This window comes from Salvelinus namaycush, chromosome 1, assembly GCF_016432855.1.
Source record: "Salvelinus namaycush isolate Seneca chromosome 1, SaNama_1.0, whole genome shotgun sequence".
Taxonomy (NCBI): Eukaryota; Metazoa; Chordata; class Actinopteri; order Salmoniformes; family Salmonidae; genus Salvelinus; species Salvelinus namaycush.
Window position 1 is genome coordinate 21,782,617 of NC_052307.1, and position 22,545 is coordinate 21,805,161.

At 42.6% G+C, this 22,545-nt stretch overlaps 1 protein-coding gene across 1 annotated transcript in view; it reads right to left on the reverse strand.

Annotated features, from left to right (window-relative positions):
- Positions 1-22,545, reverse strand: part of LOC120065031 (nuclear receptor corepressor 2-like) — a 193,882-nt gene that overhangs the window by 82,108 nt on the left and 89,229 nt on the right. Inside the window, exon 5 of the mRNA XM_039015724.1 lies at positions 1,215-1,397. Within this exon, the coding sequence (XP_038871652.1) occupies positions 1,215-1,397 (183 nt within the window). The remainder of the gene's footprint in view (positions 1-1,214; positions 1,398-22,545) is intronic.

Consider the following 22,545-nt stretch of genomic DNA (forward strand, 5'->3'; position numbering starts at 1 on the left):
GGGCCCTCAGGATCATCCTGGGCCCCAATCGGGATGGATAAGCAGCTGGGGAGGAAAACGCACACATTCCCAGAACCTCCCCCTTCCAAACCCACGGCAGAGTAAAATAAAATAAACCAACTGTCCTGAGCCTGGCTGACAACACGGGCTGGCTGTAACCGGAGTCCCAGCCCCCACTCTCTGCCAGAACTCTTTAAATAAAGTTTTACCACACCACTTAATTGCTCCAGATGTTTTAATGCTTGGAGAGAGCTGAAGAGAGGAAAGCGTTAAGGCGGGGGGAGGGGTGGTTGCGCTGTAAAAAAATAAAATAAAAAATCATCCATAAAAAGCATAGTGTGTGTTGAGGGAAGGGATAAGGAGGGGGCTTGACTTATTTTTCTAGGTAGCAGAGCGTACTCTTTCAATCATTCACTAGGCTTCGTCACTAACCCCCCCCATCCCTCCTCTACCCCACCCCCCTACACCTCCCACAATGGACCGTGCCATGGTTTACAGGTGGCTTAGATTTACAAAGCAGCATTTTGAGTGCCAGCCAAAGGAGAGACTTGAGGGGGGAGAGCTGCACCATAGAGCTCTTCTATAAAACATGACGTGGCAGGCGGCCAAGAGGAAGGCCGCGAGGAAGAAATATGAGTGATTTAACAGTCACAAAACTTCCATCATAATCCTCCTTTCCCCCGGGGGAAGCTGTTATTTATGGCTTTATATATTTTTAACCTACTTTTCTCCTAAAAGAAGAAGAGAGGAAGGAAAAGCAGAAGAGAACGCAGCTGCCAAGAAGCAGAGCACTGTGGCAGGCTGTGTGAGCCCTAACTACAGTAACTCAATACAATAATTACAGCAATACAGCCATGTCTGGTCTAAAGGCTTTACTGTGTGAAGATCCACTGAAGACAGGCAATGAGAGGGATACTAGATTTAAATACAGATGGAAACATTTTCAGGAAGACTGCTGGAACTGCCAGAGAACAAGCTGACGGTAGAAACAGTGCAGGCCACATACTTTCACAGAAACATTCAGGCTCAATGAGAAGTAATGACACTGATAGACACATTTGGGTCATCCTTAAAAGATAAAGCATATAGATTGCATCAAATTGAAAAACAGTCAACTAAGCACACAGTCTCATAATGACAAACAGCGACAAGCACCAAACAAACCGGAGAGAACAGGACCTACAATATAGCCCATGGTTGTACGGTACCTGTACCTGTTTCTTGCGTAGCTTGCAAATCTGCTGCTCCACCATGGTGATCTCCCGGTCAACACGGTCCATGTTCTGGATGAGCTCCTCCTTGGAGAAGCGGGCTGGCACCAGGTCCAGATCGTGGTCCATCTGGGCCGGGCTGACGGGGGAGATGGGCTCCAGCTTCCCCATGGAGCTTCCCCGGTCCTGGAGGGAAATAGAGGTGACAGAGGATGTTAACTCAACAGTTTATTGGTGTTTCACAATACCAACACTGTTTACATAGTACATTCTGCATATTGTCATGTTGCTCGGCAAACAGAAGACAGAGTATGCCGTTAAAACTGGAACCTCTAGAAAGGACACAGAGATGGAGGCGAAGAGATAAATCTGCTTGTATGTTTAGACTGCAGCCATCGATTAGACAGCCATCGATTAGAATGCAACTCTTAACTGTCCCAGCCTAATTCAGTTAGTGGTTTAGAGGCAACAATGACATGCTGCATCTCAGTCTCTCTCTCTCTCCTTTTCTGTGTCTGTCTGTATGTGTGCGGTCTGTGATTTGGGAGGCTCTGATAAACACGTGATCTTAACACCCTGCCCGTGACTCCTTTGGGAAGGCAGCAGCACACTACGGTAATGAAGTCCTCTGGGTAATGAAAGCCTGTGTCAGTGTCTCACAGTCACTAGACCACAATAATGAATATATAATCAGACTTCATAGAACAGACCAGGCTCTGTTTGAGTATTGTTTGTTTAATTTGAAGGATGAAACACACAGTTAGAAGGACAATACAGGGTGGGAGTGGGATGGGGGTTATTAAGAAATTCTACAACTGCATCATCTATGTAACTCAACTCTGGATTAGGGCTGGGCGATATGGACCAAATATCATACCACAATATTTTTTAAAATGTTTGACAGTATGGTGGTATTTCATAGTATTTTAAGTTTCTGAATATTAAGTTAATGTTTTATAAGTAGTGAATGACCATAGAATGGCAACAAATTAATTCTAAGTGATTATATTTGGCTTTCTTCGTTCTGATGGTTTTATACTCACCCAATCTAGGACAAAAAAACAACAGTGAAGTAGTCCAATTTGTAGAACTTTGCATTTATTTAGCACTGTATCGAAATACCTGGATCCATACCGGTATACACGATATATCGCCTAACCCTCCTCTGGATAGCTTAATTTGCAATGCCTTCTTTACATAGAAGTGAAAGGATGGGCTATGTTGTGCCTTGGATCCAGAGAGCCCCACTCAGCAGTCTAGTGGTCTCAGTGGTATTGCTGACTATAGGAGGTCTTTGTGCCGGGTCAGTTTACAGGCTTTACTTCTCTGAGGAATAACAATGTCAGCAGGCGAGGTGCGCCCTCTCCATTTTAACTACCTTTAACATATTGTACTCAATGTATTCTGTATACAGTAGGGGCAGTCAAAGAGGACTATAGTCCATAATTGTTCCATGTAGCTCAGCATTTTACAAGCATTGACTAGGTATTTGTATAGACGGTTAAAATACGGTATATCCTAAACTTAGCCCAGGATGACAGAAGCAACCAGCATGGGGAGTGTGTAAGGGTGTACAAATGAATTTGCTGAAAATAACTACATCTTTTTCCAACACAACTCCCAATAAACCACTAATCCCTCCTAGTAAACACTCTGTGCATCTGTGTGTGTCTGTTTGTGAGAGAAACAGGGAAAGGAAATAGAAGTGTCTGTGTGTGAGTGTATGGTTCATCATGTGTATGGTATGGCTGTGACGATACCAGTATTGTGATATTTATTCCATGGCAAAAATGAAAACACAAACCAGACTAATCTTGGTATATTAAAAACCGTCAATGTAAAATATTATGTGCTATTGCTTGGAAAATAAATATATGTGACTGGATGACAACGTAATAATGTTTGTTTCCAACATTAAGGCTGTTTTCCTAAAGAACTTAAATCTTCTTTGTGTTTTGTTTCCTTGCCACGGTACTGCGAGTATTGCAGTACTGGTATCGTCCCGGCCCTAGTGCATGGTATGTGTGTGTAGAGACACACGGACAGTAAATGAGAGTGTGTGATTCAGCTTGGGTTTTGTTCTGTGTTATTTTTAAACTGCTGTAATGAGAGTTATATAACTGGCCTAATCTAGTGGAGGCAGGCAGGCAGGCTGAGGCTGGGTCTTGCTGCTCTCTGACCTGCTGCAGCTGAAATGTCAGGAGGAGGGGGATGGAATGGACTGGCTGCGATGAGATGACGAGCACCCAGGCTGCTAGTCATACACGTCCATCACATCACACACACAAGTCTACCAGTGCTTTGTCTGCTAAACATCTCCATTTCTAATCCTATACTTGGAATGCTGCAACAACCCCTTGTAATAGGATATATCTTAAAGGGGATATATCATCATTTCTCTCTGCGAAATTATGTAAAAGCAGAGACTGGCCAAGATGAAAGAAGAGACTGCGTGGGTTAGGAAAAGATTGTGTGATTGTGTGAATTTGGAAGGAAAATCATTGATATGTCTAGAAAGGATAGGTAGGTAGAGATTAGGTTACATGGCCTTCAGTATTAAGACCTTAAGTACAATTGTCTGACAAGCACTGAGGTGTTTGGTCGGGGGGGGGGGGGGGGTTCATCTGGTGAGAGGGCTATCTATCAAAAAGAGGATTAGTTCTCCTGGGCTTTCAAGTAGTTCTCTAGGACCTACATCCTGACTGTCTTCTGTACTTGTGAAGAGCAACACATTTCCACACACTGCTAGCAGATGGAGTGTGAAAATATACTGGGGAAAAAATAAAACGCAACATGTGAAGTGTTGGTCCAATGTTTTATAAGCCGAAATAAAAGATTGCAGAAATGTTCCATACGCATAAAAGTATATTTCTCTCAAATGTGCATACATGTGTTTACATCCCTATTAGTGACCATTTCTCCTTTGCCAAGATAATCCATCCACCTGACCTGTGTGGCATATCAAGAAGAAGAATAAAAACCGCATGATCATTACACAGGTGCACCTTGTGCTGGGGACAATAAAAGGCCACTGTGAAATGTGCAGTTTTGTCACACAACGCCACAGATGTCTCAAGTTTTGAGGGAAAGTGCAATTGGCATGCTGACTGCAGGAATGTCCACAAGAACTGTTGCCAGATAATGTAATGTTCCTTTCTCTGCCATAAGCCACATCCAACATCGTTTTAGAGATTTTGGCAGTACGTCCAAACGTCCTCAAAACTGCAGACCACGTGTAACCACACCAGCCCAGGACCTCCACATCCGGCTTATTTACCTGCGGGATCATCTGAGACCGGGAAATCCATAGATTAGAGCCTAATGAATGCATTTCAATTGACTGATTTCCTTACAAGAACTCAGTAAAATCGTTGAAATTGTTGTATGTTACACTTATATTTTGTTCAGTATAGGTGACCCCCATGTTAAAGCCTGTCCCCACTGCAGATCATATACCTGGTCTAATACCACACATGAAAAATCCCACTCATTCAACCAACTTTAGGCTAACTTTGGACTGTGTGTGATTGTGTGTATGTGTACACAAACATATGTAATGCATGCTGAGTGAGCACAAGCTTTGATAGAGTGTGCATGCTGTACAGTATGTGCAGCATGTGTCAGTGAACATACACTGTACCAGTCAAATGTTTGGAAACACATACTCATTTCAGGGTTTTTCTTTATTTTTACTATTTTCTACAATGTAGAATAATAGTGAAGACATCAAAACTAGGAAACAACACATGGAATCATGTAGTAACCAAAAAAGTGTTAAACAAATTAAAATATAATTTATATTCTTCAAAGTAACCACCCTTTGCACACTCTTGGCATTCTGTCGACCAGTCTTGAAGAAGTTCCCACATACGCTGAGCACTTGTTGGCTGCTTTTCACTCTGCGGTCCAACTCATCCCAAACCATCTCAATTGGGTTGAGGTCAGGTGATTGTAAAGGCCAGGTCATCTGATGCAGCACTCCATCACTCTCCTTCTTGGTCAAATAGCCCTTACACAGCTTGGAGGTGTGTTGGGTCATTGTCCTGCTGAAAAACAAATGATAGTGGGACTAAGTGCAAACAAGACGGGATGGCGTATCGCTGCAGAAGGCTGTGGTAGCCATAATGGTTAAGTGTGCCTTTAATTCTAAATAAACCAGTGTCACCAGCAAAGCACCCCCACACTATCACACCTACTCCTCCATTCTTCACGGTGGGAAACACACATGCGGAGATCATCCGTTCATCTACTCTGCGTCTCACAAAGACACAGAGGTTGGAACCAAAAATCAGACCAAAGGACAGATTTCCACCGGTTTAATGTCCATTGCACGTGTTTCTTGGCCCAAGCAAGTCTCTTCTTATTGGTGTCCTTTAGTAGTGGTTTCTTTGCAGCAATTCGACCATGAAAGCCTGATTCACACACTCTCCTCTGAACAGTTGATGTTGAGATGCGTCTGTTACTTGTGAAGCATTTATTTGGGCTGCAATTTCTGAGGCTGGTAACTCTAATGAACTTATCCTGAGATGAACTTGTAACTCTAATGACCTTCATGTCTTAAAGTAATGATGGACTGTCAATTTCTCTTTGCCTATTTTAACTGTTCTTGCCATAATATGGACTTGGTCTTTTACCAAATAGGGCTATATTCTGTATACCACCCCTACCTTGTCACAACACAACTGATTGGCTCAAACGCATTAAGAAGGAAAGAAATTCTACAAATTAACTTTTAACAAGGCACACCTGTTAATTGAAATGCATTCCATGTGACTACCTCATGATCTGGTTGAGAGAATGCCAAGAGTGTGCGACGCTGTCATCAAGGCAAAGGGTGGCTACTTTGAAGAATCTCAAATATAAAATATATTTTGATTTGTTTAACACTTTTTCGGTTACTACTTGATTCTATATGTGTGATTTAATAGTTTTGATGTCTTCACTACTATTCTACAATGGTGAAAATAGTAAAAATAAAGAAAAACCCTGGAATTAATAGGTGTCCACAGTTTGACTGGTACTGTATGTGCTCTCCATAAGATAATTGAAAGGAGTAGGGATAAACAGCCTGTTGGTTTCATGTTAGCAGGTGTTCTTGATATCACATGATTCAGTCAATTCACTCACACACACACACACACAGACACACGGAGAGATCAAGAACAGAACACTACAGCAGGTGCACAACTAATCTTAGCTTAGGTGACATTTTAAAGTTCGATTTTTTTGTGTGTCAACGGTAATGTTGAACCCAAAGAAACAAGCACCCCTGACTATTCTCTGACCATGAAAACAGCCTGTTCCAAAAGCTAATCAGTATAGATAGAGAGCTGCCAGTATCATAACTGACAATACAGAACAATCCACCTAATGACAGTCCAGCAGACAGGAGAATGTGGGGGAAAATAAATGAAGGGGGCAGTGCACACACACACACTCACTCAAACAAACAATTATGTCATCCAAGCAGTCTGGCATGGACTTGTTCACTTCCAGATCACCTCAGTCTTCCAGGAAAGGTATTTGGGTTTCCACTAGGGCTGTGGTGGTCATTAACATTTTGTCAGCCGGTTATTGTCATGGAAATGACTGTACGAGCAACACTCACTACCGAGTTCCAAACAGTCTCTGGAAGCAACGTCAACCCAATAACTGTTCATCGGGAGCTTTATGAAATGGGATTCCATGGCCGAGCAGCCGCACACAAGCCTAAGACCACCATGCGCAATGCCAAGCGTCAGTTGGAGTGGTGTAACACGCTTCACCATCTGGAAGTCTGACGGATGAATCTGGGTTTGGCGGATGCCAGGAGAACGCTACCTGCCCGAATGCATAGTGGCAACTGTAAAATTTGGTGGAGGAGGAATAATGATCTGGGGCTGTTTTTCACAGTTCGGGCTAGGAACCTTAGTTCTAGTGAAGGGAAATTTTAATCCTACAGCATACAATGATATTCTAGACTATTCTGTGATTCCAACTTTGTGGCAACAGTTTGGGGGAGCCCCTTTCCTGTTCCAGCATGACAATGCACCTAAAACAAAGCAAGGTCCAAACAGCAATGGTTTGTTGAGATTGGTGTGGAAGAACTTGACTGGCCTGCGCAGAGCCCTGACCTCAACCCCATCGAACACCTTCGGGATGAATTGGAACGCTGACTGCGAGCCAGTGCTAATCGCCCAACATCAGTGCCCGACCTCACTAATGCTCTTGTGGTGAATGGAAGCAAGTCCCCGCAGCAATGTTACAACATCTAGTGGAAAGCCTTCCCAGAAGAGTGGAGGCTGTTATAGCAGCAAAAGGGGGACCAACTCCATACTAATGCCCATGAGTTTGGAATGAGATGGTCGACGAGCAGGTGTCCACATCATTTTGGTGTATATAGGCCTATGCGAATGCATAAGCTCATATGCTTACGGGTGTTTTGAATGAATCACCTTCAAAAGTGTTGTCCATTTCGTTATGTTTGGCTTTGAAACAACATCCACAATGACCATATTTTCGACCCAGTTTCAACCTGTTGTTGAACCTCTTCATTCAAATTGATCAATTGCAGTGAGGTGAGTTTTAAAAGCACCGTACTGTTTTGTGTTTGTTGTGATTTTAGATTTCATTTGCATGCAGAATTGTTAGAGGGACAATAGAGCCCTGAGTGCCAGGCCATTAGCAACCTGACAGTAGTTAGCGATTGGGTACTGAACGCATGTCCAGGGTGCATAAGAGGAGATTACGTCACTCAATGGTCAAGTGTAATTTGACTGTGGTCATGACTCATGACTGCCAGTGTGGTGGTATTACGATCACCCCAACAGCCCTAGTTTCCACAACAGCATAAATATCACTGTCAGACTGACAAGTCAGGCTACATGTTAGAGCAGTGTTGGCAGTGTGTGCCATGCATGGACATTTGGTTGTCATAGCTCAAGAGATGTGAAGAATGACCTTCCAGCCCTCAGTAGCCTCCCCCTCCAAACTCCAACCACACACACACCTCAATCCTATTCTGTCCTCCCAGGGCCGATCAATAAGCAGAGGCTTAGACAGAAGATGGCCTTCACTCCATATCTCACTGAGGAGAGAAAACAAGGCTGTCATTGTGTTTGGTGGAGGTCTGTCATGCTGCCGTGGAACTAAGCCTGTGGATCAGCCTCTAGTCTACTCCATTACATATCAACACACAGCAGAGGTTATCTATGGTTGAGCACTGCTTACTATACAAAGTGTTGAGCAAGTCTTTGATACCACAGTAGCAAGATAAGTGTGCACTGAGTGTACAAAACATTGTCTCTTTTCATGAAAGAGTGACTAGGTGAATCCAGGCGAAAGCTACATTCCCTTATTGAAGTCATCTGTTAAATTCACTTCAGCCAGTGCAGATGAAGGGGAGGAGACAGGTTAAGGAAGGATTTTTATGCCTTGAGACATTATGTATGTGTGCCATTCAGAAGGTGAATGGGCAAGACAAAATATTTAAGTGCCTTTGAACGTGGTATGGTAGTAGGTGCCAGGCGCACCGGTTTGAGTGTCAAGAACGACAACGCTGCTGAGTTTTTTTACTCTCAACAGTTTCTTGTGTGTATCAAGACTGGTCCACCACCCAAAGGACATCCAGCCAACCTGACAACTGTGGGAATTAAGGGAGTCAACGTGGGCCAGCATCCCTGTGGAACGTTTCCGACACCTTGTACTGTAAAGTCCATGCGCAGACGAATTGAGGCTGTTCCCGAGGGCAAAGTGGGGTGCAACTCAATATTAGGAAGGTGTTCCTAAAGTTTGGTATACTCAGTGTATGTACAGGACTCCAAACTGGAATGTTATATTCACAAATCTTATTTTCTGTTTCTCCAAAATTTTGTTGTGCTTTTATCATGTTTAAGTTGGAAGCACCAGTGCTACCAATGAAACATTTTAATTTAGAGCATGAGTGTATGTAAGAACTAGCTTCAGTACAATACATCTGTACAGTTTTTACATTTCTACTACAGTGAGAACAGTGATGGTACTATACATTTGCTGAATGTATAACTGGCCTGAGGCGATATTGGTACTTGTATCACTTTGTCCTTGTTCAATCAAAACTAATTTCACAGGCAAATGAATTCACTGAGATTACTACCTCTTACACATTCCTGAAACTGATGTTGAGCGTGTTATTGTAAAGCTAGACGGTGTTAGTGTTCAGAGTGCTTTAGAAGGGGCCTCGTGGCTGAGTATGCAGTACATTGGTCCTCGTGAGATAACGTTACACAACGACAGGCCTATTCAGTGGTAGTTATTTCCCTGCTAGACAGGCTGATTGTATTATATAGTCTAGTCTGCTCCCCCTTTTCATGTCCCTCTGTCTCTTCCATTTCCCCCCTTCCCTTTATCTGTGCCGCTCTCTGTATTTGCCATTTTCCTATTTTCATTCCCCATCCCTCTTCTATGTCTCTCCTGTTATATTAATTATTTCCATACAGTGATTGCATTTGACAGAACTTACAGTCAGGTCCAGAATTATTGGCACCCTTGATAAAGATGCATAAAAAAGACTGGATAAAATAAATGCAAATACTGAGCTATATTGTTGGTGGGAAAAAAACAGGGAAATGTAATTATTTTATTCTAATACAATTGCTCAGAAAATGTATTTTGTTTAACAAGTAAAATATATATAAAAAGATGGGGTCAAAATTATTGGCGGCCCTGTTTTCAATACCTTTTCAAATTCTATCTTATTAGTCAAACACATATTTAGCAGATGTTATTTCAGGTGTAGCGAAATGCTTGTGTTCCTAGCTCCAACAGAGCAGTAGTATCTAACATTTCACAACAATATACACAAATCTAAAGTAAAAGAATGGAATTAAGAAATACATAAATATCAGGACGAGCAATGTCGGAGTGACATTGACTAAAATACAGTAGAATAGAATATACTATATACATATGAAATGAGTAAAGCAGTACAGTATGTACACATTATTAAAGTGACCAGTGATTCCATGTCTATGTATATAGGGCAGTAGCCTTTAAGGTGCAGGGTTGAGTAACCGGGAGGTAGCCGGCTAGTGATGGCTATTTAACAGTCTTGATGGCGTTGAGATAGAAGCCATTTTCAGTATCTCTGTTCCAACTTTGATGCACCTGTACTGACCTTGACTTCTGGATGGTAGCGGAGTAAACAAACTGTGGCTTGGGTGGTTGATGTCCTTGATGATCTTTTAGGCCTTCCTGTGACATTGGGTGCCGTAGGTGTCCTGGAGGACAGGCAGTGGGGCCCCAGTGATGCTCTCCAGTGGGGCCCCACTGGAGAGCCCTGGGGTTGCGAGCGGTGAAGTGCCATATCAGTCAGTAACAGCCCGACAGAATGCTCCCAATTGTGCATCTGTAAAAGTTTGGGGCCAAGCCAAATTTCTTCAGCCTCCTGAGGTTGAAGAGGCGCTGTTGCGCCTTCTTCACCACACTGTCTGTGTGGGTGGACCAATTCAGATTGTCGGTGATGTGTACGCAGAGGAGCTGGAAACTTTTCACCTTCTCCACTGCGGTCCCGTCGATGTGGATAGGGGCATGCTCTCTCTGCTGTCTTCTGAAGTCCACGATCAGCTCCTTTTGTTTTTTTGACTTTGAGGGAGATGTTATTTTCCTGGCACCGCTCTGCCAGGGCCCTCACCTCCTCCCTGTAGGCTGTCTCGTCATTGTTGGTAATCAGGCCTACTACTGCGATGCCTGCAAACTTAATGATTGAATTGGAGGTCTGCGTTGCCACACAGTGATGGGTGAACAGGGTGTACAGGAGAGGCCTGAGCACACACCCTTGTGGGGCCCCTGTGTTGAGGATCAGCGAAGTGGAGGTGTTGTTTCCTACCTTCACCACCTGGGGGGGCGGCCCATCAGGAAGTCCAAGACCCAGTTGCACAGGGCGGGGTTCAGACACAGAACCCCAACCTTAATGATGAGCTTTGAGGGTACTATGGTGTTGAAGACTGAGCTATAGTCAAAGAACAGCATTCTTACATAGGTATTCCTCTTGTCCAGACGGAATAGGGCAGTGTGCAGTGTGATGGCGATTGCACTCTCTGTGGATATATTGGGACGGTATGCAAATTGAAGTGGGTCTAGGGTGTCAGGTAGAGGTGATATGATCCTTGACTAGCCTCTCAAAGCACTTCATGATGACAGAAGTGAGTGCTAAAGGGCAATAGTCATTGAGTTCAGTTACCTTTGCTTTCATGGGTACAGGAACAATGGTGGACATATTGAAGCAAGTGGGGACAGCAGACTGGGATAGGGAGAGATTGAACATGTCCGTAAACACTCCAGCTAGCTGGTCTGCACATGCTCTGAGGACGTGGCTAGGGATGCTGTCTGGCCCGGCAACCTTGCGAGGGTTAACACGCTTAAATGTCTTACTCACGTCGGCTTCTGAGAATGAGAGCCCACAGTCCTTGGTAGCAGGCCACGTCGGTGGCACTGTGTTATCCTCAAAGCGGGCAAAGAAGGTGTTTAGCTTGTCCGGAAGCAAGACGTCAGAGTCCACGACGTGGATGGTTTTCCCTTTGTAATCCGTGATTGCCTGTAGACCCTGCCACGTCACATGTCTGAGCGGTTGAATTGCGACTCCACTTTGTCTCTGTAGTGACGTTTTGCCTGTTTGATTGCCTTATGGAGGGAATAACTACACTGTTTGCATTCAACCATTTTCCTAGTCACCTTGCCATGGTTAAATGCGGTGGTTCACGCTTTCAGTTTTGCGCAAATGCTGCCGTCTAAACAAGGTTTATGGTTTAGGTAGGTTTTAATAGTCACAGTGGGAACAACTTCGCCCATACACTTCCTGATGAACTCAGTCACCGTGTCTGTGTATATGTCTATGTTATTCTCAGAGGCTAACCGGAACATATCCCAGTCCACGTGATCAAAAGAATCTTGAAGAATGGATTCCGATTGGTCAGACCAGCTTGGAATAGACCTTAGCACAGGTACTTCCTGTTTGAGTTTCTGCCTATAGGAAGGGAGGAGCAAAATCGAGACGTGATCTGATTTGCCGAAGGGAGGACAGGGGAGGGCAGTGATGCGGTAGCACAAAAAAGGGCTTTGATGACACCTCCTCCACGGGATCCACCCACACCTCTACCAATGGCTCCGCCCCTGGAGTGGGAGCCAAACAACTGGTTTGATGAGATACCTCATGTCCAAGCACCACCCCCAGAGGAGGAAGAAGGCGAGTCATCAACCAAACAGGAGGAAACCAGACCAGTAGTAGAATTTGATTGGGTTTAACTTGATGCAAGACTTAGGTTTAGATGACGCATAGACACTGTCACTAGCAATAATTTCATAGTGACATTTCACGCTGACACTGTCAGCTTGCCACATCCTGTCGCAGTATCAAAATGTAATGCAGCGCTAAGGCTGACCTGGTCCCGAGAAAGAGTATATAAGAAGCATGCCTTCATTGGAGAGGCATGATAGTGCTACTTGACTTATCACTCACAGACTGCTCGTGATACTTCAAACTATCATCAACCTAAAAGGTAATATCTGACTTTCATACTCTAGAACAATTGTATCTTTTGACTGCTGATTCTTGGACGAGACATACTGAGAAAACTACTCTATACACTCCTATTGCTTAATACATCCACCCCCTAACCGGAGTTGATAAATAGCATCAGTGGTGTTACAAAGGGTCTTGATCTCGAAAGCAGTCTCTCAACTAATCAGTTAAAAATAGTCATCGTACAACTTCTAGTAGGAGAAACAGATACTGAGTGATTGGACAAACCTATAGAGAAATTGTGAGTTGAAGAACATACTCTTTGGGAACCAACCAGGTCAACCTACGCTACGGTAATTAACCACTTGTTGTAATACATAGATAAGGCATTAAGAGTTTCAGTGTTTTGATGATTATTGGTGTTATAGATTAAGGACGTAAAGAAACTGTAATGATGTGTATAACTGTGAGAATTGCAAACATTGAATAAAAAGTAGAAACTAGACCCAAAATCCTAGGGGAGAGAACACCTCTGACCTCTCCCGAGTTGGGGATAAAAGTCTAGTTTCTACACAAAAGACAATTTAAGGGATTGGACAGCCAACTCATTTATATTGTAAAAGCAAAATTACTCTGTATTAATATTCAAGCAGTATTAACCGACGGGTATAGGCATTAAATCGTAGAGGAAAGCGTGTGTCTAAATACAAGAGTATAAAAGGTAAAGGTAAAACAAGTAAGAGGTACTCTAAGTCTGATTGATATTATCTAAGATCCCGAAACAATAAACACTAAAGGCAATTCTCCGAACTAAGGGCAGGAATAAACAAACCAGGTCAGTCCGGCGGACCTATGAATCATCTGTTTGCCGGATGATATAAGAACTCGAGTGATACGACTTGCGTCACCTATAAGGTCAACTCAAAATCCCCTACCGCGACAGCAGTGATCGAGTGTTTTAGTAGCTTGAGTACTACAGTCAATGTGTTGAACTTCGGTAGCGTTTTGCTCCAATTTGCTTTGTTAAAATCCCCAGCTACAATAAATGTGGCCTCAGTATGTGGCTTCCAGTTTGCACAAAGTCCTGTGTAGCTCCTTAATATTTCCTCAAATGTTTTATGAGATTGGAGAACACATTGTGAGGGATCTTAGACCATTCCTCCATACAGAATCCGTCCAGAACCTCAATATCCTTCGTCTGCACTTATGGACTGCCATATTCAATTCAAACCATAGGTTTTCAATGGATTTCAAGTCCAAAGACTGATGGTCATTGATTTTTATTTTTTATTTTTGTGGTCAATTAACCATTTCTTTGTGGATTTTGATGTGTGCTGGTGGTAATTGTTTTGCTGTAAGAACCACTCGCGGCCAGGTTCAGCCTCCTGGCAGAGGCAACCAGGTTTTTGGCTAAAGAGCTTTATTTTCATGTCATCCAACCATAGCACCAGCTCCAATCCAAGTGGCAATGCTGTATAGCAAACTCCAGAAGCCTCATTTTTCAATAATGCGTAGGCACAAATCTGTGCATAAACCATGCGTGGGATCATTTCCACACAAGGTGTGAGATTTATCAATAGGAACATTTGCTTGAGAGTGTGCATGAATTTACGCATAGCCATGACCATGTGTACACACAGTATCACGTGGTGGAATAAGGGAACTGCTTGTCAAGCTTGGAATGGGGAAAATATATGTTAAAAATGTGTGATATTGTGACAGTAAAAACTAAATCATTTTTCAATTTCATTGTATTACAATTGTGAATTCATGCAACATATCTTGACAGGCTATATCATAATTTGACCACATCAGTGCATTTGTTACGATAATTAATATAGCATACAATGATTTGTTTAATTAGAGGCATGTGTGAAAATAAAACCATTGTTGAAATAGTATAAAAGACTGAGATAACGGGAAATCGAATAAGAGATGGCTGATCTTGTTCTGTTGTTCTGCATTCTTTGCAGAAAGTACAGATTGTTTTTTTGGGAAGGATATCTGATGAGCCAATCTTATAGGAATTTTGCGAGGATTTCATACCTACTTTAGAAAAACAAATACGTGTCATTCCGGTGCACATCCAAGTGCTATAATCCTTCATGTTTGGCAACAAGCACATTTCAGCAGGAGCTTGCCAATCAGCATCTCACAGCCCTCGATGAGACAATGTTTTGGATGCAATCATCAGCAAAACGAACTGTAACGTACCAACTCCATACACCATCACACAACAGGTTTAAGTCAAGAGGGGATCCTTTGCCATCAATGGATTCCCAAATACGAACGGAGCAATAAACGGCACCCACAAAGCCCCATCCCAAAACGAGTTCAACTATGTGAACAAAAAAGGCTTCCACTCTGAATGTGAAGGTGACAGTTTATGTGATGCCCAAAAGACGCTGTTGAATGTGGTGGCAGAGTGGAACGCACAACTTGTTCATTCTGCAGAACAGCAATGTTGGCCTACACGAGGGAGCTGTTGAGGATAGATGGCTTATTGGTGAGTGTTGTTTGTTTACTCATTTGAAGTATATTTCCCATTGCTAAAGCATCTTCAATTGTGCTAATGGTCTTTTCTTTGTAGCTGTGTTTTTATTTTTACTGGTCAAAGCACAACTGAGTGAGCCAAATAAAACCTGGTTGTATTCAATCTGACAATAGCACCTCTATTTCAGCCTCGGAAAAGTACATTTTCGTTGCTTTTTTTGGTTGCGCAATTATATTTCATGGTAAGGCGTTGTATATTACCCACATATGGGGTAACCATGTATGGCAAATCAGGGGATGTTCCAAATGTAAATAACCAAGGTCGTGCACAAGCACTGAGGCTGAGAACTGGTATTTAAATAATTATCTCCTACCCGTGTGTGTACGACACAGGTAGCATTGTTTCATAAATCACACTTCTATGCATACAAACATTCTACATTTCGTTCATCAGTAGTATTCTAAAATAGTTTCTACGCAATATTGATAAAAGAGAGCTCTTTGGCCATGCATACCAGTGCTTGGTTTAGCGTCGAAATAAGGATACATAAGCAGAAAAGAACCACAAAAAATACAGTGGTGGATCTATGATGTTATGGGGCTATTTTGCGTCCACTGGTCCTGGTGCTCTTGTTGAGGACAACAGCATTCAGGTCAATCCCCCTCCCAGTCCAAGGATCACATTGTGATGGCGGTGTCTAATAATACCCTGGCTGCCCTAAGGGAAGATGCTGCCACTCAGCAGGATCTCAAGTAGAAAAAACACACTGCTGTCCCCACAAGCAGGCCATAGCAGAGAAAGGCGATTTTCACCACTGAGGGACAGCCACTCTCTTTTGCCCCTTATTCAAAATTGACTAAATTATGAATCATCTGGAAAAGATTAAGAAAATGGGCAAAAATACTTATGCTAACATTTGACCTGTAGAAGATAAACAGGACGTAGCTAGCTAAACAGAGACAGCAAGTGTGGGTGTAGCACCCTTGTTCCCTGAGCACTATGTAAATGACGAAAAACTCCCACTGACGCCAGATGGTAGAGTATGAGTGAGAACAATCATTCCTTCCAGGTGCCAGAACTTGCTGATGAGCAAAGAAACGGTACTAGTAGTGTGTCATCGTCTGTGTTGATGACAGGTGAGAGGAGAACGGAGCAGTGAGCAGAACAACCTTCCCCTGAGGCTCTGACCTAGAAAAAGACCCTGTAGAAAGTAACACACACTGACTGCACCAGCACCGATCACGGGACACATTCTCAGAGCTACCTAACATTCCACACATCTGCGATTGCCACTTAACATGCCACAGCACCAGTGCAGTTAAAGCAGAGCACAGTTGATGACTGATGGTTGAGTAGGGTAGGACCTCGACAAGTGAAATGCAATCTGCCTCACTCCTGACTGAACTCATCCCTTGATGAAGAGGACATATTCACTATCACTAGCTGCTGTATGTACCACCACCAGTGGTCCGTTGTAGCTTAGTTGGTAGAGCATGGTGCTCGTAACACCTGGGTAGTGGATTTGAATCCCGGGACTACCCATACGTAAAATGTATGCACGCATGACTAAGTCGCTTTGGATGAAAGTGTCTGCTAAATGGCATATACTGTATTCAGACCCCTTTACTTTTTCCACATTCTGTTACAGTACAGCCTTATTCAAAAATGTATTAAATTGCCCCCCTCCCCCATCATAAATACACACACCATGACCCATAATGACAAAGCAAAAACAGTTTTTTTTATTTTTTTTGCTAATTGATGAACATTTTCAAACGGAAATATGACATTTACATAAGTATTCAGACCCGTCACTCAGTACGTTGTTGAAGCACCTTTGGCAGCAATTACATCCGAGTCTTTTTGGGTTTGATGCCACATGGATTGAACAGCTGTATTTGGGGTGTTTCTCCCATTCTTCTCTGCAGACCCTCTCAAGTTCTGTCAGGTTGGATGGGAAGTGTCGCTGCACAGCTATTTTAAGGTCTCTCCAGACATGTTCGATCGGGTTCAAGTCCGGGCTCTGGCTGGGCTCTCAAGGACATTGAGACTTTTACTGAAGCCACTCCTGCATTGTCTTGGCTGTGTGCTTAGGGTCGTTGTCAAGTTGGAAGGTGAACCATAGCTCCAGTCTGAGGTCCTGAACACGCCGTAGCAGGTTTTCATTAAGGATATTTGTACTTTGCTCTGTTCATCTTTCCCTCAATCCTGACTAGTCTCCCAGTCCCTGCTGTTGAAAAACACTCCACAATATGATGCTGCCACCACCCTGCTTCAACGTAGGAATGGTTCCAGGTTTCATCCAGACGTGATGCTTGGCGTTCAGGCCGAAGAGTTCAATCTTGGTTTCATTAGACCAGAGAATCTTGTTCCTCGTGGTCTGAGAGTCCTTTAGGTGCCTTTTGGCAAACTCCAAGAGGGCTGTCATGTGCCTTTTACTGAGGAGTGGCTTCAGTCTGGCCACTCTACCATAAAGGCCCGATTGGTGGAGTGCTGAAGAGATGGTTGTCCTTCTGGAAGTTTCTCCCATCGCCACAGAGGAACTCTTGAGCTATGTCAGAGTGACCATCGGGTTCTTGGTCATCTCCTGCCAAGGCCCTTCTCTCCCGATTGCTCTGTTTGGCCGGGCAGCCAGCTCTAGGAAGAGTCTTGGTGGTTCCAAACTTCTTCCATTTAAGAATGATGGAGGCCACTGTCTTCTTGGGGACCTTCAATAAAGCAGAAATTTGTTGGTACCCTTCCCCAGATCTGTGCCTCGACACAATCCTGTCTCTGAGCTCTACGGACAATTCCTTCAACCTCATGGCTTGGTTCTTGATCTGACATGCACGGTCAACTGTGGGACCGTATATAGACAGGTGTGTGCCTTTCCAAATCAGGTCCAATCAATTGAATTTAACACAGGTGGACTCCAATCAAGATGTAGAAACATCTCAAGGATGATCAATGGAAACTGGATGCACATGAGCTCAATATCAAGTCTCATAGCAAACGGTCGGTATACTTACAATTGAAGTCGGAAGTTTACATACACTTAGGTTGGAATCATTAAAACTAGTTTTTCAACCACTCCAGAAATTTCTTGTTTTCAAACTATAGTGTTGGCAAGTCGGTTAGGACATCTACTTTGTGCATGACACAAGTAATTTTTCCAACAACTGTTTACAGACAGATTAATTCACTGTATCACAATTCCAGTGGGATATAAGTTTACAAACACCAAGTTGACTGTGCCTTTAAACAGCTTGGAAAATTCCAGAAAATAATGCCATGGCTTTAGAAGCTTCTGATAGGCTAATTGACATAATTTGAGTCAATTGGAGGTGTACCTGTGGATGTATTTCAAGGCCTACCTTCAAACTCAGTGCCTCTTTGCTTGATATCATGGGAAAATCAAAAGAAATCAGCCAAGACCTAAAAAAAAAAAATGTAGACCTCCACAAGTCTTGTTCATCCTTGGGAGCAATTTCCAAATGCCTGAAGGTACCACGTTCATCTGTACAAACAATAGTATGCAAGTATAAACACCATGGGACCATGCAGTCGTCATATTGCTCAGGAAGGAGATGCGTTCTGTCTCCTAGAGATGAACGTACTTTGGTGCGAAAAGTTCAAATCAATCCCAGAACAGCAGCAAAGGACCTTGTGAAGATGCTGGAGGAAACCGGTACAAAAGTATCTATATCCACAGTAAAATGAGCCCTATATCGACATAACCTGAAAGGCCGCTCAGCAAGGAAGAAGCCACTACTCCAAAACCACCATAAAAAAGCCAGACTATGGTTTGCAACTGCACATGGGGACAAAGATGGTACTTTTTGGAGAAATGTCCTCTGGTCTAATGAAACAAAAAAAGAACTGTTTGACCATAATGACCATTGTTATGTTTGGAGGAAAAAGGGGGATGCTTGCAAGCCGAAGAACAACATCCCAACCGTGAAGCACAGCATCATGTTGTGGGGGTGCTTTGCTGCAGGAGGGACAGGTGCACTTCACAAAATAGATGGCATCATGAGGAAAGAAAATTATCTGGATATATTGAAGCAACATCTCAAGACATCAGTCAGGAAGTTAAAGCCTGGTCGCAAATAGGTCTTCCAAATGGACAATGACCCCAAGCATTCCAAAGTTGTGGCAAAATGGCTTAAGGATAACAAAGTCAATGTATTGGAGTGGCCATCACAAAGCCCTGACCTCAATCCTATAGAAAATCTGTGGGCAGAACTGAAAAAGCATGTGCAAGCAAGGAGGCCTACAAACCTGACTCAGTTACACCAGCTCTGTCAGGAGGAATGGGCCAAAATTCAACGAACTTATTGTGGGAAGCTTGTGGAAGGCTACCCGAAACGTTTGACACAAGTTAAACAATTTAAAGGCAATGCTACCAAATACTAATTGAGTGTATGTAAACCCACTGGGAATGTGATGAAAGAAATGAAAGCTGAAATAAATCATTCTCTCTACTATTATTCTGACATTTCACATTCTTAAAATAAAGTGGTGATCCTAACTGACCAAAGACAGGGAATTTTTAAAAGGATTAAATGTCAGGAACTGTGAAAACCTGAGTTTAAATGTATTTGGCTAAGGTGTATGTAAACTTCCGACTTCAACTGTATGTTTTCATGTCTTTATTAAACACACAGTGTAAACATTCACAGTGCAGGGTGGGAAAAGTATGTGAACCCTTGGATTTAATAACTGGTTGACCCTCCTTTGGCAGCAATAACCTCGACCAAACGTTTTCTGTCGTTGCGGATCAGAAATGCACAGAGGTCAGGAGGAATTTTGGACCATTCCTCTTTACAAAACTGTTTCAGTTACACTATATTCTTGGGATGTCTGGTGTGAACCACTCTTGAAGTCATGCTACAGCATCTCAATCGGGTTGAGGTCAGGACTGACTGGGCCACTCCAGAAGGCGTATTTTTCTTCCGACTTCAACTGTATAATTGTTGGTGTGCTATTAGTTTAAGCAGACTGTGTTTGTCTATTGCTGTGACCTAGATGAAGATCGAATGGTATGACCAATTTAGGCAGAAATCCAGGTATTAACAAAGGGTTCACATACTTTTTCTTGCCACTGTATATTGGCAACTACGTAAAAATAGCTTACATAAAGCCAACAATTAAAAACATTGCAGCCTGCAGGTAGAAAATGTCCTGATAAAAATAAATATCCTATAAATCACATTGGCTACACATGGCCTGTCTGCAACGAACTTGAAACATTATATCTACTATTAACTTGAGTACCGGCAGCTCAAATGTTCTACTACTTGAGCTCCTGTTCCTCTTATAGAATATTAGCTCAAAACTATTGTGGAGCTCCTGTACCTAAATATAAACAGTACCAGCACCCAAAATGAGTACCGGAAACTATTTCAGTCAAAGTCAAACACTAATATGAAGTAATCAGGTAGGCCTATTTTATGACATTGGATCAGAGCATGACATTTTTTCCTTTCACGCTGAGTGGTTATCAAAAGGGAGACAGCTGGAAAGATTTTCCAAATACACAAAAGAACTATTGTAATTCTCAATGAATGTGAAAACAACTGTTGTCTGCTTGCTGTTTGAGGTGAAGAAAACATTACTTTGAGAAGCTCCACAGGTCATTAGTGGTGGTGCATTAAACCAATCAGAAATACTCACAGATCCCCAAATGGGCACATTTAAATGCCTACATCTGCGCGCAGGCCAGGTAGCATATAGGCCTACTTCTATGCGTGCGTGTCCTTACTCAACATTGATAGGAGCGCTCCAAACAAAAGAATGACTAAATTGACAAAACTCGTAAATGGAATGAAATAAACAAAAACCTGTTTCTCACAAATGTAGCATAAGTTGTGCACTCTGCAAACAACGTGTCCACTCGAACAATGAGAACGGGAAGACTAGAACAATAATATTGAATGCATTAAAATAAATTAACGTAACAAACAAAGTAACAAACATTGTATATTATAAACTATAGGAATGAACAGTAAATGTACTACTGATGATATATGTAATGGGGAATTACAATCAAACGCAAACAATTCACACAATGAAGTTATGAAACAATGAATGTGCACAAATTGACGGGAGAGAGCCCATTCTGGTGAGGGAAGTGTATTATGCATCTGGGCGCATGGTCAATCCGATGCCTGCATTGGTCATGCAGCATTTACTGTGACATGGCCTCAGCAGAAGTCAGGGCATTCATACCTCTTGCAGTGCAGAGCTGTTGTCAAGCAATTGTGATCCGATTCAGAAAACTAGGCATATGTCGCAAGTCACGACTTCACAGGAGAGATGTTTGAACGTAAAAAAACATTTTATCAAATTGCGTTTTTTGGGGAGAAATGCATTCTCGAGCATGTGAACTTTCATGTGCCTTAATATCAAACTTGTATGCCACCTGTAAATACGAATAAAATTGGTAAATTACGAGTCTAGTTGGTTTAGCCACAAAAAACGTGACCAACCTTCCCACTAGACATGATTGGCTGAGATAATGAGTGGGCTGGACATGCCGAGAGATGAGTTTGGATTGGTCTACCATATAGCACGCATCTGTCTATTGGAGCTGGTCAGTATGTCTAGGTAATCGTGTCAAACGCGGCTTTTAAAAAATGTATTGTGTAGTAAAACTGTATAAACCTAATGTCAAGTTAAAATGCACTGTTAGCTAGCTAATGTTAGCTGGCTTGTTAGCTAGCGTTATGTGTATGCTCTCCACTTTCTGGAGGACCGAGTTTTGAAATCAGTGGAATTTGAGTATGATAGCTAAGGAGATGGAGAAAACACCAGTCGTGTATGGCAAGATAGTCTAGCTAGCTACATTGTCAGATATTACACATTTCTAATTTTGACAGAAAGTGGTTTCACTTCAAGTGTACTGTTATGTGTATGATCTTATTATTCGTATCTCAGATACATTTGCTTGACTAGTTTAAGCCATAGAGCCTTGTTGGTTAGCTACCTGCAGATTCATGCAGGGTAGTAACGTCATTATGGTCCATTGTTTAGCTAGCTACGTGTCATGACAAAAGACTCCACCCTAATTTTGACAAAGTATTTAACGTTACGTCATGCGTTGGGATTCATTGTTTACCGAGCTAGCTATCTAGCTACATTTCTTAAAATACTCTTGTCTTAGTGTGCCAGAATGCAGAATAACTGATGCATTCTTTAACCCTCAACACCCGTTGAATATGTCCGGTGTCAGTAAATGCTGGCAACAAAGCGTAAATCAATTGTTGCCAGCAGCGCTGTTACAGTCACCAACGCTCTGAATAACATGAAAACTGCCTAACCAGCTCTGCTAGGGTGAGTAAAATAGTCAGAGTGGGGTATTCTCTCATTATGTGTCTGTAAGT